The sequence below is a fragment of the Macaca fascicularis genome, chromosome 10 (genome assembly GCF_037993035.2).
Source record: "Macaca fascicularis isolate 582-1 chromosome 10, T2T-MFA8v1.1".
Taxonomy (NCBI): domain Eukaryota; kingdom Metazoa; phylum Chordata; class Mammalia; order Primates; family Cercopithecidae; genus Macaca; species Macaca fascicularis.
This window is the reverse complement of record NC_088384.1, coordinates 54,104,700-54,123,723: the sequence shown is the minus strand read 5'-3', so window position 1 is coordinate 54,123,723 and position 19,024 is coordinate 54,104,700. Positions and strand designations below refer to the sequence as shown.

Genomic DNA, 19,024 nt, shown 5'->3' with positions numbered 1-19,024 from the left:
TTTGTTACATATGTATACTTGTGCCATGTTGGTGTGCTGTACCCATCAACTCGTCATTTACATCAGGTATAACTCCCAATGCAATCCCTCCCCCCTCCCCATAATAGGCCCCTGTGTGTGATGTTCCCCTTCCCGAGTCCAAGTGATCTCATTGTTCAGTTCCCACCTATGAGTGAGAACATGCGGTGTTTGCTTTTCTGTTCTTGCAATAGTTTGCTGAGAATGATGGTTTCCAGCTGCATCCATGTCCCTACAAAGGACATGAACTCATCCTTTTTTATGGCTGCATAGTATTCCATGGTGTATATGTGCCACATTTTCTTCATCCAGTCTGTCACTGATGGACATTTGGGTTGATTCCAAGTCTTTGCTATTGTGAATAGTGCCACAATGAACATACGTGTGCATGTGTCTTTATAGCAGCATGATTTATAATCCTTTGGGTATATACCCAGTAATGAGATGGCTGGGTCATATGGTACTTCTAGTTCTAGAACCTTGAGGAATCACCATACTGTTTTCCATAATGGTTGAACTAGTTTACAATCCCACCAACAGTGTAAAAGTGTTCCTATTTCTCCACATCCTCTCCAGCACCTGTTGTTTCCTGACTTTTTAATGATTGCCATTCTAACTTGTGTGAGATGGTATCTCATTGTGGTTTTGATTTGCATTTCTCTGATGACCAGTGATGATGAGCATTTTTTCATGTGTCTGTTGGCTGTATGAATGTCTTCTTTTGAGAAATGTCTGTTCATATCCCTTGCCCACTTTTTGATGGGGTTGTTTGGTTTTTTCTTGTAAATTTGTTTGAGTTCTTTGTAGGTTCTGGATATTAGCCCTTTGACAGATGAGTAGATTACAAAAATTTTCTCCCATTCTGTAGGTTGCCTTTTCACTCTGATGGTAGCTTATTTTGCTGTGCAGAAGCTCTTTAGTTTAATATAGATCCCATTTGTCAATTTTGGCTTTTGTTGCCGTTGCTTTTGGTGTTTTAGACATGAAGTCCTTGCCCATGCCTATGTCCTGAATGGTACTACGTAGGTTTTCTTCTAGGGTTTTTATGGTATTAGGTCTAACATTTAAGTCTCTAATCCATTTTGAATTAATTTCGTATAAGGAGTAAGGAAAGGATCCAGTTTCAGCTTTCTACTTATGGCTAGCCAATTTTCCCAGCACTGTTTATTAAATAGGGAATCCTTTCCCCATTTCTTGTTTTTCTCGGGTTTGTCAAAGATCAGATGGCTGTAGATGTGTGGTATTATTTCTGAGGACTCTGTTGTGTTCAATTGGTCTATATCTCTGTTTTGGTACCAGTACCACGCTGTTTTGGTTACTGTAGACTTGTAGTATAGTTTGAAGTCAGGTAGTGTGATGCCTCCAGCTTTGTTCTTTTGACTTAGGATTGTCTTGGCAATGTGGGCTCTTTTTTGGTTCCATATGAACTTTAAAGCAGTTTTTTCCAATTCTGTGAAGAAAGTCATTGGTAGCTTAATGGGGATGGCATTGAATCTATAAATTACCTTGGGCAGTATGGCCATTTTCACAATATTGATTCTTCCTATCCATGAGCATGGTATGTTCTTCCATTTGTTTGTGTCCTCTTTTATTTCACTGAGCAGTGGTTTGTAGTTCTCCTTGAAGAGGTCCTTTACATCCCTTTTAAGTTGGATTCCTAGGTATTTTATTCTCTTCGAAGCAATTGTGAATGGAAGTTCATTCATGATTTGACTCTCTGTTTGTCTGTTACTGGTATATAAGAATGCTTGTGATTTTTGCACATTGATTTTGTATCCTGAGACTTTGCTGAAGTTGCTTATCAACTTAAGGAGATTTTGGGCTGAGACGATGGGGTTTTCTAAATATACAATCATGTCATCTGCAAACAGGGATAATTTGACTTCTTCTTTTCCTAACTGAATACCCTTGATTTCTTTCTCTTGCCTGATTGCTCTAGCCAGAACTTCCAACACTATGTTGAATAGGAGTGGTGAGAGAGGGCATCCCTGTCTTGTGCCAGTTTTCAAAGGGAATGCTTCCAGTTTTTGCCCATTCAGTATGATATTGGCTGTGGGTTTGTCATAAATAGCTCTTATTATTTTGAGATACATTCCATCAATACCGAATTTATTGAGAGTTTTTAGCATGAGGGGATGTTGAATTTTGTCAAAGGCCTTTTCTACATCTATTGAGATAATCATGTGGTTTTTTTCTTTGGTTCTGTTTATATGTTGGATTACATGTATTGATTTGCATATGTTGAACCAGCCTTGCATCTTAGGGATGAAGCCCACTTGATTATGGTGGATAAGCTTTTTGATGTGCTAATAGATGTTTATTTTGCCAAGGTTGAGCACATGCCCCAGAGAGAGGTCAGTGGCTTTCCCCAAATATGAGTTTGAGAGCTTCATTGTTTAAAAGGGAAAAGTAGGCTGGAGGGGAAAGAGGGAGGGTATGGTAATCCACCTGTGGCAAGAGAAAAGGAGCAGGTAGGAGAATAATCAGTTATGTGTTCATCTCACACTCAGTAAATCAGCACTTTATGTAAGATAAGGTGTGCATAGAGCAGCTACTATGGAGATACTTAACCTTTTATCTGTAGCTATCTCCTTTGGAACAAAAGAAAAGGCAGCTTCTTACATGCTTTCCTTTTGGCATAGTGGACTGGGGTCCCTAGTTTTATTTTCCTTTCATAACACCGTAGTATTTGTTCACTTCTTCTGTCTCAAAGTTGCTGGCCAGTGGATGTATGCTGTGTTCATCATAATCACCACGATAGCATCTTTGTTCCTTCACATTTCCTTCTTTTCACCCTTGTATGTCTGTTTTTACTTTGAATTTTTTTTTTATCAAAACATTCACTTAAAAGTATAGTGAGTACTCTAATGAAATCATTGTACCCACCACTTTAATTTACAATTAATTCTTTTCCTGTATTTCTACTGGAATTATTTTCCAAAAATTCAGAGAAAATAGTACAATGAACCCAGTACACATTATTCAGTTCTAAAAATTATCAAGTGTGGCCAATAATGCTCAATTGACTTTTGAGGGTGAGAAGGGGTGTTTAAGCACATCCAGACATCATTTTCACTCATGAATGTTCTGAAAGTTTGTATACAAGGAAGGGCTCATGCTTTTAAAACCCAAAATATTTTTATAACAACAAAATCAATGTTTGATAATCTAATATCCAATTAGTGTTCAGATTTCACTGGCTGCTAAAACTCCTCATGTATTCTTTGTTGCAATCAGGATCCAAATTGCATTGGATCACTCACTGCCTTAGATTGACCACATGTCTGAGGACTTTTATTCTTGAAGGCTCACACTCCCCATGCTATTAATTTGTTACAGGCTTTGGTGTTGTACAGTACTTAATAACTGCCAATGCCATCTGCCTGTGGCCTTCTTAAGTTTGTCTGCCCCTGTGATTATCCTGACTTTAAACCCAGGTAGACGGAGGCTAGAAGAGACAGACAGCTTTTGTGTGTTCTGTCCAATGCAAAGAACACCTGCAACTCTGAGCCCTAACCTTAAACTCAAGACCTCATCTGCAGGTGTTGCACATCCTTTTAGCCCCTCAGTGATGTAAGCAACAAACCTCACCCAGCTCCTGGGACACAGGGTCTTCACTCCCAGATGAGCTTGTCCTGGATTTGCAGGGAGCCTGGCTCCCTAGACCTTTTGGCCAGACCCCCACAGGGGGATTGTGCAGATGTGCTCTCCCCAGATCCCCAGTTGGTATTGGAATCAGGCCTGTGTCACATGTGGGGAGGGCAGCTGCACCCAGCCACCCTTTGACTTCTCTCCTCCCACAGATCAGCCATCTGCAAGCTTCCCTTCTCCATGGAGAGCAGGAAGACAGTCATGGGACCCCAGGGAGCCAGGAGACAGGTGAGACTTCCCAGAACTGTCCTTCTTGCTGTCACAGGATAGGCTCGTTTCCTTCACTGGCCCTAGCAGTCACATTGTTAGCACCGGACCAAGGCCAGCACTGCTCCTGGGGAGTGATCTGTCTTTCCTGGCGTCCTCCAGCAAGTGACTGGCCTGTGGGTGTCACTTATCAAGTAGTGATCTGTGTACAACACCCAGGGAGCATTTACAGCCAAAGACAGGAATCTCCACACTCAGGTGTCCAGTGATGATGTTGGGTTGGTGTCAATGAAGGGTAGGGCAGAGAGGGAGGTCACAAAGGCCTCCAGTGGGAGGGGTTCCCTGGGCAGTTGCGAGAGATGTGGCAAGTACAGGAGATGGGGAAGAGGCAGAAGTGTGCTCAATCTCAGGCTGCCACTGGGCAGACTGCTCAACTGCAGGGACAAAGGGTTTTAGCAGTCAACGTTCTCACAGACGGCTGGTGGATGAATCCAGGTCCTAGGGGAAGCAGATCCCAAGATGCAATGAGATGGGCTGGGCTCATGTTAGAGGAAAGGCCTGCAAGAGAGAAAAGGGGATGACTGGAGCCTCATCAGACTCCAGTGAGGAGAGGGGGATAAAATTGCGTGGAAGTATCGGAGACCAAGTACAGCCTTGGGAGGCTCAGCCAGGCCAGCAGGTCTTCAAGCCATAGTGGGCCATCAGAGGAGCGCCTGGATCGGAAGGGGCTTGCCTTGATGTCCTTAAAATGCATGGCCACTGCCTGGAACAGCTGCGAGAAGCATGGCCTAGATGTGGGTGCAGGAGTGGACTGTGGTCCTTTAGGCTCCCAACTCAGAAGTCTGCCAGGTGCTGGCTTGGGGTGGCCACAGCTGATTTTCTGTGTGTTCTAGTGGAGGTGCAGAGTCACACAGGGCACCTGAATATCTCTGGTTTGGCAGACAGCATGTTGGATGGTTAGATGGGCTTTCAGCATTACCAAACTGGGAGATTGCACCTACAGCCCTGGATCGGCCACGTCTCTGAGGAGCAGTCACTGCCCTGTGCCGAGCCTGCATTGTCAGTTGGCCACAGATGCCCAAGCTCACCAGGGTCCTCACGGTTTGACAGTGTAGGATTGCCACCTCCCATAGCTCTGCCACTTCCTGCAGACTCCTCACAGCGTGGCCTAAACTGCTGAGATAGCTCCCACCTACCTCCCTCATTGGCCCCTGTCATCTGATTATTCCTAAAGACTGCTGGCTACCTCTGACCCTCCTGAGGACAGAGGCCTGGATGCCAGCCTGAGGAGCCCAACTTGGTCTTTAAGCTTTCTGGGGTTTTCTTGGTTTTTCTTTTGGGTTTTTTGGGGGGATGGTGGTCAGGGTCTCACTGTTGCCCAGGCTAAGTGCAGTGGCACAATAATAGCTCTCTGCAGCCTTGACCTCCCAGGCTCAAACAGTGCTCACACCTCAGCCTCCCAACTAGCTGGGACTACAGGCACTTGCCACCATGCTCAACTAATTTTTTATTTTTGTGTATGTGGAGTTGGGGTCTCGCTATTTTGCCCAGGTTGGTCTCAAACTCCTGGATGCAAGCAATCCTGCATCAGCCTCCCAAAGTGCTAGGATTATAGGCATGAGCCAGCATGCCCAGCCTGCCTGGATTTTGAGGATCTTTACAGTAGGTGTGACATGATAGATCAGTGCTGGGGGAAATAGGGATTGACAGTTAAGGGTCAAAGGAGAGGCTTTCTGACTCATGAGTCTAGTAGTCTGATGAGCTTCACGAATTGATTATTTATTTATGAGACAGAGTCTTGCTCTGTCGCCTAGGCTGGAGTGCTGTGGCACAATCTCAGCTCACTGTAACCTCCTCCCAGGTTCAAGCGATTCTCCTGCCTCAGCCTCCCAAGCACCTGAGATTACAGCCATGCACCACCACACCTGGCTAATTTTTATATTTTTAGTAGAGACAGGGTTTCACCGTGTTGGCCAGGCTGGTCTCAAACTCCTGGCCTCAAGTCATCCGCCCGCCTCAGCCTCTCAGAGTGCTGGGATTACAGGCACAAGCCACCGTGCCTGGCCACAAATGGAATTTAAATTCATCAGGCACCTACAGAGATGCCAAACTGGTCATGTGCGTAGTTGCAGAACAGATGTACTGTGAGAAGGGCTCTTTCAAAAGTGCTCCATCCACTAATTCAGATGTGCTCAGACTGCCCTATACAGCACTGGATTTTTGGTAGAAATCAGATCTAACCTGGATCTGAATTCTGGGATCCTGCAGTGGAGATTTACATTTTCCAGCGCAGGTCCCAAATGATCGGTTGTCATTTTATCAGAAGATCCATGAGAGCTGTGTCTTGCTCATTTAGAAATTCATGGAGTATCTAACTCAGAACATGGCTCAGGGTACCGTAAAACTTTAGTAATGTGTTATTTACTGTTCATATGTTTGTAGGAAACACTGTTACTTAATTTTTTGAGTTTCCCTCTTCTCCCTGCCTAGGTTTAAAGCTCCACGCAGTTGAAACTCTCTGTGCTTCTAGGAAGCCCCATTAAGACTACCTAGCACCATAAATACTGGGGCCAGGCAGAGACGGAGGTCTTGGAACTCCAGGCACAGGTGGCAGAACCTGGAATCCTCCAACTGCCTGAGTGCAACACTGTCCCTGGTGAGCATGCCTGGGTTTTGTGTTACAGGCTTTCTTGGCATTTGGGGATGTCACTGTGGATTTCACCCAGAAGGATTGGAGGCTGCTGAATCCTGCTTAGAGAGCCCTGTACAGGGAGGTGACACTGGAGAACTACAGCCACCTGGTCTCACTAGGTAAGCGTGGCTTCCCTCGAGCCTAACATTTGACCTGTGGCGCCTCTGATGTTGCCATAGGGTTAGGTTCAGAGACAAGAATGTTGTTTTCTCTATTCCCCTGAGGAAGGTCTACCTTTGGTAAAGTTTCATACTGACTGCCACTGGGCACCTGCAGGCCTCTTTTCCCACCCTGCGGCTCCCCCTGGGGGTTTGCACTCTGAGCATGGTAGACAGGGTCCTCCTGAGCCTTCCCCCTCTGAGTCTCCCTCCCTTCCTGCCCTGGGTGGCTCCAGCAAATGGCCCCTGGAGCCTACAACCAGGAGTCACCTTATGGTTTTTTTCCCTGTGAGCAGGAATTCTCCATCCTAAACCAGAACTCATCAGGTGGCTAGGGCAAGGGGAAGCGCCCTGGGGAGAAGAGAGAAGATGCCGGCCAGGCCCCCGTGCAGGTGCGGGGATAGACAGGGCAGACAGAGCACAAGGCACTCAGCCTTTCAGGAGGGAGGAGGCTTCTCTGAGGCCAGGGGACCTGGAAGCTGTTCTGGCCTCCTTGGCTGCTCTTCAGACCACCTGGCCCTGCCTGCCTTTCAGTCCTTGCTGAGTAAGGGGTTCTCTTGGGGCCCCTGGACTCCTTCTCCCAGGAAGCCTCCTTTCCCCCTACTTGCTAGGCTTCTTTCTCCCACTCAGTCTCCTCATTTGTGACTTTCCTCGTGACTGCCCGACTGCAAGCCTAAGTCTGTCGCCCCTTCCTGATACTGTCAGGGTATTCCTATGTTAGCTTCTTTTTGTTTTGTTTTGTTTTTTATTTGTTTTTCCGTATAAGTAAATATAAATTTTTTGACATAATTTGGATCTTATTCTTCTATATACTGATTTTCTTTTTTTTTAAAATTTAAGTTCTGGGGTACATGTGCACAACATGCAGGTTTCTTACATAGGTATACATGTGCCATATTGGTTTGCTACACCCATCAACTCATCATTTACATTAGGTATTTCTCCTAATGCTATCCCTCCCCCTGCCCCCCAACCCCCAACATTCCCCAGTGTATAATGTTCCCATCCCTGTGTCCATGTGTTCTCCAACTCCTACTTATGAGTGGGAACATACAGTGTTTGATTTTTCACTTCTTATGTGACTCTGCTGAGAAAGATGGTTTCCAGTTTCATCCATGTTCCTGCAAAGGACATGAACTCATCCTTTTTTATAGCCACATAGTATTCCATGGTATATATGTGGCACATTTTCTTTATCTGGTCTATCATTGGTAGGCATTTGGGTTAGTTCCAAGACTTTGCTATTGTGAACAGTGCTGCAGTAAACATACATGTGCCTGTGTCTTTATACTAGAATGATTTATAATCCTTTGGGTATATACCCAGTAACGGGATTGCTGGGTCAAATGATATTTCTAGTTCTAGATCCTTGAGGAATCGCCACACTGTCTTCCACAATGGTTGAACTAATTTACACTCCCGCTGACAGTGTAAAAGCGTTCCTATTTCTCCACATCCTCTCCATCACCTGTTGTTTCCTGACTTTTTAATGATTGCCATTCTAACTGGCATGAGATGGTATCTCATTATGGTTTTGATTTGCATTTCTCTAATGACCAGTGATGATGAGCATATTTTCTAAGTTTGTTGGCTGCATAAATGTCTTCTTTTGAGAAGTGTCTGTTCATATCCATTGCCCATTTTTTGATGGGTTTTTTTTTTTTGTAAATTTGTTTAAGTTCTATTTTAGCTTCTTAAAATCTCTGTCCATTATTCTTCTTCAATTCCCATAGCTTTTTTCCTTGTCTTTTAATGTTTTAAGCAGTACTACTGTTGCCAGAGGTCACTTCACCTTCCTCCTTCCCCCATTTCCCCCAAAAGTACTGCCTGAGTGGGGCTGTGGTCTAGAATTGTGCACCCTCTTAAGTCCCCTTAGTCACTGCAGTGGTTCATCAGGACTCATGATGATGATGATGATGATCAGGACTCATGATGATGATGATGATCAGGACTCGATGATGATGATGATCAGGACTCATGATGATGATGATGATGATGATCAGACTCATGATGATGATGATGATGATGCTCAGGACTCATGATGATGATGATGATCAGGACTCATGATGATGATGATGATGATCAGGACTCATGATGATGATGATCAGGACTCATGATGATGATGATGATGATGATGATCAGGACTCATGATGATTATGATGATGATGATCAGGACTCGATGATGAGGATGATCAGGACTCAATGATGATGATGATGACTCATGATGATGATGATGATCAGGACTCATGATGATTATGATGATCAGGACTCATGATGATGATGATGATGATCAGGACTCATAATGATGATGATCAGGACTCATGATGATGATGATGAGGACTCAGGATGATGAGGATGATGATCAGGAATCATGATGATGATGATGATGATCAGGACTCATGATGATGATGATGATGATCAGGACTCATGATGATGATGATGATGATCAGGACTCGATGATGATGAGGACTCAAGATGATGAGGATGATGATCAGGACACATTATGATGATGATCAGGAATCATGATGATGATGATGATCAGGACTCATGATGATGATGATGATCAGGACTCGATGATGATGATGATGATCAGGACTCACGATGATGATGATCAGGACTCGATGATGATCAGGACTAATGATGGTGATGATGATCAGGACTGATGATGATGATCAGGACTCGATGATGATGATGATCAGGACTCATGATGATGATGATGATGATATGATCAGGACTCGATGATGATGATGAGGACTCATGATGATGATGATGATCAGGACTCATGATGATGATGATGATCAGGACTCGATGATGATGATGATCAGAACTCATGATGATGATGATCAGGACTCATAATGATGATGATCAGGACTCATGATGATGATGAGGACTCAAGATGATGATGATGATCAGGACACATGATGATGATGATCAGGAATCATGATGATGATGATCAGGACTCATGATGATGATGATGATGATCAGGACTCGATGATGATGATCAGGACTCATGATGATGATGATGATGATCAGGACTCATGATGATGATGATTAACACTGATGATGATGATGATCAGGACTCATGATGATGATGATCAGGACTCGATGATGATGATCAGGACTCATGATGATGATGATCAGGACTCATGATGATGATGATCAGGACTCATGATGTTGATGATGATGATCAGGACTGATGATGATGATGATCAGGACTCAATGATGATGATGATGATTAGGACTCATGATGATGATGATGATTATCAGGACTCATGAGTCCTGATCATGAGGATGATGATGATTATCAGTACTGATGATGATGATGATGATCAGGACTCATGATGATGATGATGATGATGATCAGGACTCATGATGATGATGATGATCAGGACTCGATGATGATCAGGACTCATGATGATGATGAGAAGCAGGACTCGATGATGATGATCATGACTCATGATGATGATGATGATGATGACTCGATGATGATGATGATCAGGACTCATGATGATGATCAACACATGATGATGATGATGATGAGCAGGACTCGATGATGATTTTGATCAGGACTCATGATGATGATGATGAGGATGATCAGGACTCATGATGATGATGATGATGATCAGGACTCATGATGATGTTGATGATGATCAGGACTCATGATGATGATCAGGACTCATGATGATGATGATGATGAGGACTCGATGATGATGATGATCAGGACTCATGATGATGATGATGATCAGGACTTATGATGATGATGATGATCAGGACTCATGATGATGATGATGATGATGATCAGGACTCATGATGATGGTGATGATCAGGACTCGATGATGATGATGATCAGGACTCATGATGATGATCAGGACCCACGATGATGATGAGGAGGAGGAGGAGGAGGACTCATGATGATGATTATCAGGACTCATGAGGATGATGATGATCAGGACTCGATGAGGATGATGATGATGATCAGGACTCATGATGATGATGATGATCAGGACTCATGATGTTGATGATGATCAGGACTGATGATGATGATGATGATCAGGTCTCATGATGATGATGATGATTAGGACTCATGATGATGATGATGATTATCAGGACTCATGAGTCCTGATCATGAGGATGATGATTATCAGTACTGATGATGATGATGATGATGATGATGATGATCAGGACTCATGATGATGAGGATGATGATCAGGACTCAATGATGATGATGATCAGGACTCATGATGATGATGATAAGCAGGACTCGATGATGATGATGATCATGACTCATGATGATGATGATGATGAGGACTCGATGATGATGATGATCAGGACTCATGATGATGATGATGATCAGCACTCGATGATGATCAGGACTCATGATGATGATCAGGACTGATGATGATGAGGACTCATGATGATGATGATGATCAGGACTCATGATGATGATTAACATTGATGATGATGATGATCAGGACTCATGATGATGATGATCAGGACTCATGATGATGATGATGATCAGGACTCGAAGATGATGATCAGGACTCATGATGATGAAGATGATGATGATGACCAGTACTCCATGATGATCAGGACTCATGATGATGATGATGATGATAATGATCAGGACTCATGATGATGATGATGAGGACTCATGATAATGTTGATCAGGACTCGATGATGATCAGGACTCATGATGATGATGATGATCAAGACTCATGATGATGATGATGATGATCATCAGGACTCATGATGATGATGATGATCACGACTCGATGATGATGATCAGGACTCATGATGATGATGATTATCAGGACTCATGATGATGATGCAGATGATGATCAGGACTCATGATGATGATGAAGATGATCAGGACTCATGATGATGATGATGATCAGGACTCATGATGATGATGATGATCAGGACTCATGATGATGATGATGATTAGGACTCATGATGATGATGATCAGGACTCATGATGATGATGATGATCAGGACTCATGATGATGATCAGGACTCATGATGATGAGGATGATGATGATCAGGACTGATGATGATGATGATCAGGACTCGATGATGATCAGGACTCATGATGATGATGATCAGGACTCGATGATCAGGACTCATGATGATGATGATCAGGACTCATGATGATGATGATGATGATGATGATCAGGACTCATGATGATGATGATGATCAGGACTCGATGATGGTGATGATGGTCAGGACTCAATGATGATGATGATGCTCAGGACTCATGACGATGATGATCAGGACTCGTGATGATGATGATGATCAGGACTCATGATGATGATGATCAGGACTCATGATGATGATGAGGACTCAAGATGATGAGGATGATGATCAGGACACATGATGATGATGATCAGGAATTATGATGATGATGATGATCAGGACTCATGATGATGATGATGATCAGGACTCGATGATGATGATGATGATCAGGACTAATGATGATGATGATGATCAGGACTTATGATGATGATGACTCAAGATGATGAGGATGATGATCAGGACACATGATGATGATGATCAGGAATCATGATGATGATGATGATGATCAGGACTCATGATGATGATGATGATCAGGACTCATGAAGATGATGATGCTCAGGACTCGTGATGATGATGATGATGATCAGGACTGATGATGATGATGCTCAGGACTCTTGATGATGATGATGATGATCAGGACTTATGATGATGATGATGATCAGGACTCATGATGATCATGATGATCAGGACTCATGATGATGATCAGGACCCACGATGATGATGATGATGATGCTGAGGAGGAGGAGGAGGACTCATGATGATGATGATGATTATCAGGACTCATGATGATGATGATCAGGACTCGATGATGATGATGATGATGATCAGGACTCATGATGATGATGATCAGGATTCATGATGATGATGATCAGGACTCATAATGATGATGATGATCAGGACTCATGATGATGATGATGATCAGGACTGATAATGATGATGATCAGGACTCATGATGATGATGATGATTAGGACTCATGATGATGATGATGATTATCAGGACTCATGAGTCCTGATCATGAGGATGATGATGATTATCAGTACTGATGATGATGATGATGATGATGATGATCAGGACTCATGATGATGATGATGATGATGATCAGGACTCATGATGATGATGATGATGATGATCAGGACTCATGATGATGAAGATGATGATCAGGACTCAATGATGATGATGATCAGGACTCATGATGATGATGATAAGCAGGACTCGATGATGATGATCATGACTCAAGATGATGATGATGAGGACTCGATGATGATGATGATCAGGACTCATGATGATGATGATGATCAGGACTCATGATGATGATGATGATCAGCACTCGATGATGATGATCAGGACTCATAATGATGATGATGATCAGGACTGATGATGATGAGGACTCATGATGATGATGATGATGATGATCAGGACTCATGATGATGATGATGATCAGGACTCGAAGATGATGATCAGGACTCATGATGATGATGATGATGATGATGATGACCAGTACTCCATGATGATCAGGACTCATGATGATGATGATGATGATAATGATCAGGGCTCATGATGATGATGATGAGGACTCATGATGATGATGATCAGGACTCGATGATGATCAGGACTCATGATGATGATGATGATGATCAAGACTCATGATGATGATGATGATGATCAGGACTCATGATGATGATGATGATCAGGACTCATGATGATGATGATGATCAGGACTCATGATGATGATGCAGATGATCAGGACTCATGATGATGATGATCAGGACTCATGATGATGATGATCAGGACTTGATGATGATGATCAGGACTCATGATGATGCGGATGATGATGATCAGGACTGATGATGATGATGATCAGGACTCAATGATGATGATCAGGATTCATGATGATGATGATCAGGACTGATGATGGTGATCAGGACTCGATGATGATCAGGACTCATGATGATGATGATCAGGACTCATGATGATGATGATGATCAGGACTCATGATGATGATGATGATGATCAGGACTCGATGATGATGATGATGGTCAGGACTCGATGATGATGATGATGCCCAGGACTCATGATGATGATGATGATGATGATCAGGACTCATGATGATGATCAGGATTCATGATGATGATGATCAGGACTCATGATGATGATCAGGACTCGATGATGATCAGGACTCATGATGATGATGATCAGGACTCATGATGATGATGATCATCAGGACTCATGATGATGATGATGATGATCAGGACTCGATGATGATGATGATGGTCAGGACTCGATGATGATGATGATGCCCAGGACTCATTATGATGATGATGATGATGATCAGGACTCATGATGATGATGATGAGGACTCAAGATGATGAGGATGATGATCAGGACACATGATGATGATGATCAGGAATCATGATGATGATGATGATCAGGACTCATGATGATGATGATGATGATCAGGACTCATGATGATGATGATGATGATAATCAGGACTAATGATGATGATGATGATGATCAGGACTTATGATGATGAGGATGATGATCAGGACACATGATGATGATGATCAGGAATCATGATGATGATGATGATCAGGACTCATGATGATGATGATGATCAGGACTCATGATGATGATGATGATGATATCAGGACTCATGATGATGATGATCAGGACTGGATGATGATGATCAGGACTAATGATGATGGTGATGATCAGGACTGATGATGATCAGGACTCATGATGATGATGATGATGATGATCAGGACCCATGATGATGATGATGATGATCAGGACTCATGATGATGATGATGATGATGATCAGGACCCATGATGATGATGATGATGATCAGGACTCATGATGATGATGATGATGATGATATGATCAGGACTCAATGATGATGATGAGGACTCATGATGATGATGATGATCAGGACTCAATGATGATGATCAGAACTCATGATGATGATTATCAGGACTCATGATGATGATGAGGAGGACTCAAGATGATGATGATCAGGACACATGATGATGATGATCAGGAATCATGATGATGATGATCAGGACTCATGATGATGATGATGATCAGGACTCGATGATGATGATCAGGACTCATGATGATGATGATGATGATCAGGACTCGATGATGATGATCAGGACTAATGATGATGGTGATGATCAAGAATGATGATGATGATGATCAGGACTCATGATGATGATGATGATGATGATGATCAGGACCCATGATGATGATGATGATGATCAGGACTCATGATGATGATGATCAGGACTCGATGATGATGAGGACTCATGATGATGATGATGATCAGGACTCATGATGATGATGCAGATGATCAGGACTCATGATGATTATGAAGATGATGATCAGGCCTCATGATGATGATGATGATCAGGACTCATGATGATGATGATGAGGACTCAAGATGATGATGATGATGATCAGGACTCATGAAGATGATGATCAGGAATCATGATGATGATGATCAGGACTCATGATGATGATGATCAGGAATCATGATGATGATGATGATGATGATCAGGACTCATGATGATGATGATCAGGACTCATGATGATGATGATGATGAGGACTCATGATGATGATCAGGACTCATGATGATGATGATGTTCAGGACTCATGATGATGATGATGATGTTCAGGACTCATGATGATGATGATGATCAGGACTCATGATGATGATGAACAGGACTCATGATTATGATGATGATGATCAGGACTCATGATGATGATGATGATCAGGACTCGATGATGATGATGATCAGGACTCATGATGATGATGATCATGATCAGGACTCATGATGATGATGATGATCAGGACTCATGATGATGATAATGATGATTAGGACCCATGATGATGATGATCATGATCAGGACTCATGATGATGATGATGTTCAGGACTCATGATGATGATGATGATGTTCAGGACTCATGATGATGATGATGATCAGGACTCATGATGATGATGATCAGGACTGGATGATGATGATGATGATCAGGACTCAAGATGATGATGATGATGATCAGGACTCATAATGATGATGATGATCAGGACTCATGATGATGATGATGATCAGGACTCATGATGATGCTGATGATCACCACTCGTTGATGATGATCAGGACTCATGATGATGATGATGATGATCAGGCTCATGATGATGATGATGATCAGGACTCGATGATGATGATGATCAGGACTGATGATGATGATGATGCTCAGGACTCTTGATGATGATGATGATGATCAGGACTCGATGATGATGATGATCAGGACTCATGATGATGATGATGATCAACACTCATGATGATGATGATCAGGACTCATGATGATGATGATCACGACTCGATGATGATGATCAGGACTCATGATGATGATGTTGATGATCAGGACTCATGATGATGATGATGATCAGGACTGATGATGATGACGATGCTCAGGACTCTTGATGATGATGATGATCAGGACTCATGATGATGATGATGATCAGGACTCATGATGATGATCAGGACCCATGATGATGATTATGATGTTGAGGAGGAGGAGGACTCATGATGATGATGATTATCAGGACTCATGATGATGATGATCAGGACTTGATGATGATGATCAGGACTCATGATGATGATGATGATCAGGACTCATGATGATGATGATGATCAGGACTGATGATGATGATCAGGACTCATGATGATGATGATCAGGACTGATGATGATGATGATCAGGACTCGATGATGATGATGATGATGATCAGGACTCATGATGATGATGATGAGGACTCGATGATTATGATCAGGACTCATGATGATGATAAGCAGGACTCGATGTTGATGATGATCAGGACTCATGATGATGATGATGATGATCAGGACTCATGATAATGATGATGATGATCAGGACTCATGATGATGATGATGATCAGGACTCATGATGATGATGGTGATGATCATCAGGACTCATGATGATGAAGACGATGAGGACTCATGATGATGATGAGGACTCATGATGATGATGATGATGATCAGGACTCATAATGATGATGATGATGAGGACTCATGATGATGATGATGATCAGGACTCATGATGATGATGATGAAGATCAGGACACGATGATGATGATGATCAGGACCCATGATGATGATGATGATGATCAGGACTCATGATGATGATGATGATGATCAGGACTCATGATGATGATGATGCTCAGGACTCATGATGATGATGATGATGATCAGGACTGATGATGATGATGATGCTCAGAACTCTTGATGATGATGATGATCAGGACTCATGATGATGATGATGTTGATCAGGACTCATGATGATGATGATGACGCTCAGGACTCATGATGATGATGATGATCAGGACTCATGATGATGATGATGCTCAGGACTCTTGATGATGATGATGATCAGGACTCATGATGATGATGATGATCAGGACTCGATGATGATGATGATCAGGACTCATGATGATGATGATGATCAACAGTCATGATGATGTGATGATGATCAGGACTGATGATGATGATCAGGACTCGATGATGATGATCAGGACTCATGATGATGATGATGATCAACACTCATGATGATGATGATGATGATCAAGCCTCATGGTGATGATGATGATGATCAGGACTCATGATGATGATCACGACTCGATGATGATCAGGACTCATGATGATGATGATCATGACTCGATGATGATCAGGACTCATGATGATGATGATGATAATCAGGACTCATGATGATGATGCTGCTCAGGACTCATGATGATGATGATGATCAGGACTGAAGATGATGATGATGCTCAGGACTCTTGATGATGGTGATGATGATCAGGACTCGATGATGATGATGATGATCAGGACTCATGATGATGATGATGATCAGGACTCATGATGATGATCAGGACCCATGATGATGATGATGATGAGGAGGAGGAGGACTCATGATGATGATGATGATTATCACGACTCATGATGATGATGATGATGATGATGATCAGGACTCATGATGATGATGATGATCAGGTCTCGATGATGATGATCAGGACTCATGATGATGATGATGATGATGATCAGGACTCATGATGATTATGATGATGATGATCAGGACTCGATGATCAGGACTCATGATGATGATGATCAGGACTCGATGATCAGGACTCATGATGATGATGATCAGGACTCATGATGATGATGATGATGATGATGATCAGGACTCATGATGATGATGATGATCAGGACTCGATGATGGTGATGATGGTCAGGACTCAATGATGATGATGATGCTCAGGACTCATTATGACGATGATGATCAGGACTCATGATGATGATGATCAGGACTCATGATGATGATGATCAGGACTCATGATGATGATGAGGACTCAAGATGATGAGGATGATGATCAGGACACATGATGATGATCAGGAATTATGATGATGATGATGATCAGGACTCATGATGATGATGATGATCAGGACTCATGATGATGATGATGATGATGATGATGATCAGGACTAATGATGATGATGATGATCAGGACTTATGATGATGATGATGACTCAAGATGATGAGGATGATGATCAGGACACATGATGATGATGATCAGGAATCATGATGATGATGATGATGATCAGGACTCATGATGATGATGATGATGATCAGGACTCATGAAGATGATGATGCTCAGGACTCGTGATGATGATGATGATGATCAGGACTGATGATGATGATGCTCAGGACTCTTGATGATGATGATGATGATGATCAGGACTTATGATGATGATGATGATCAGGACTCATGATGATCATGATGATCAGGACTCATGATGATGATCAGGACCCACGATGATGATGATGATGATGAGGAGGAGGAGGAGGACTCATGATGATGATGATGATTATCAGGACTCATGATGATGATGATCAGGACTCGATGATGATGATGATGATGATCAGGACTCATGATGATGATGATCAGGATTCATGATGATGATGATCAGGACTCATGATGATGATGATGATGATCAGGACTCATGATGTTGATGATGATAATCAGGACTGATAATGATGATGATCAGGACTCATGATGATGATGATGATTAGGACTCATGATGATGATGATGATGATCAGGACTCATGAGTCCTGATCATGAGGATGATGATGATTATCAGTACTGATGA

At 42.5% G+C, this 19,024-nt stretch overlaps 1 protein-coding gene across 1 annotated transcript in view; it reads left to right on the top strand.

Annotated features, from left to right (window-relative positions):
- LOC135965527 (uncharacterized) overlaps positions 1 to 19,024 on the top strand; it is a 41,418-nt gene that overhangs the window by 9,092 nt on the left and 13,302 nt on the right. The window contains 3 exon segments of the mRNA XM_074003213.1: positions 3,822 to 3,897; positions 6,561 to 6,687; positions 7,023 to 7,118. Of these exon segments, the coding sequence (XP_073859314.1) occupies positions 3,850 to 3,897; positions 6,561 to 6,687; positions 7,023 to 7,118 (271 nt within the window). The 5' untranslated portion in view covers positions 3,822 to 3,849.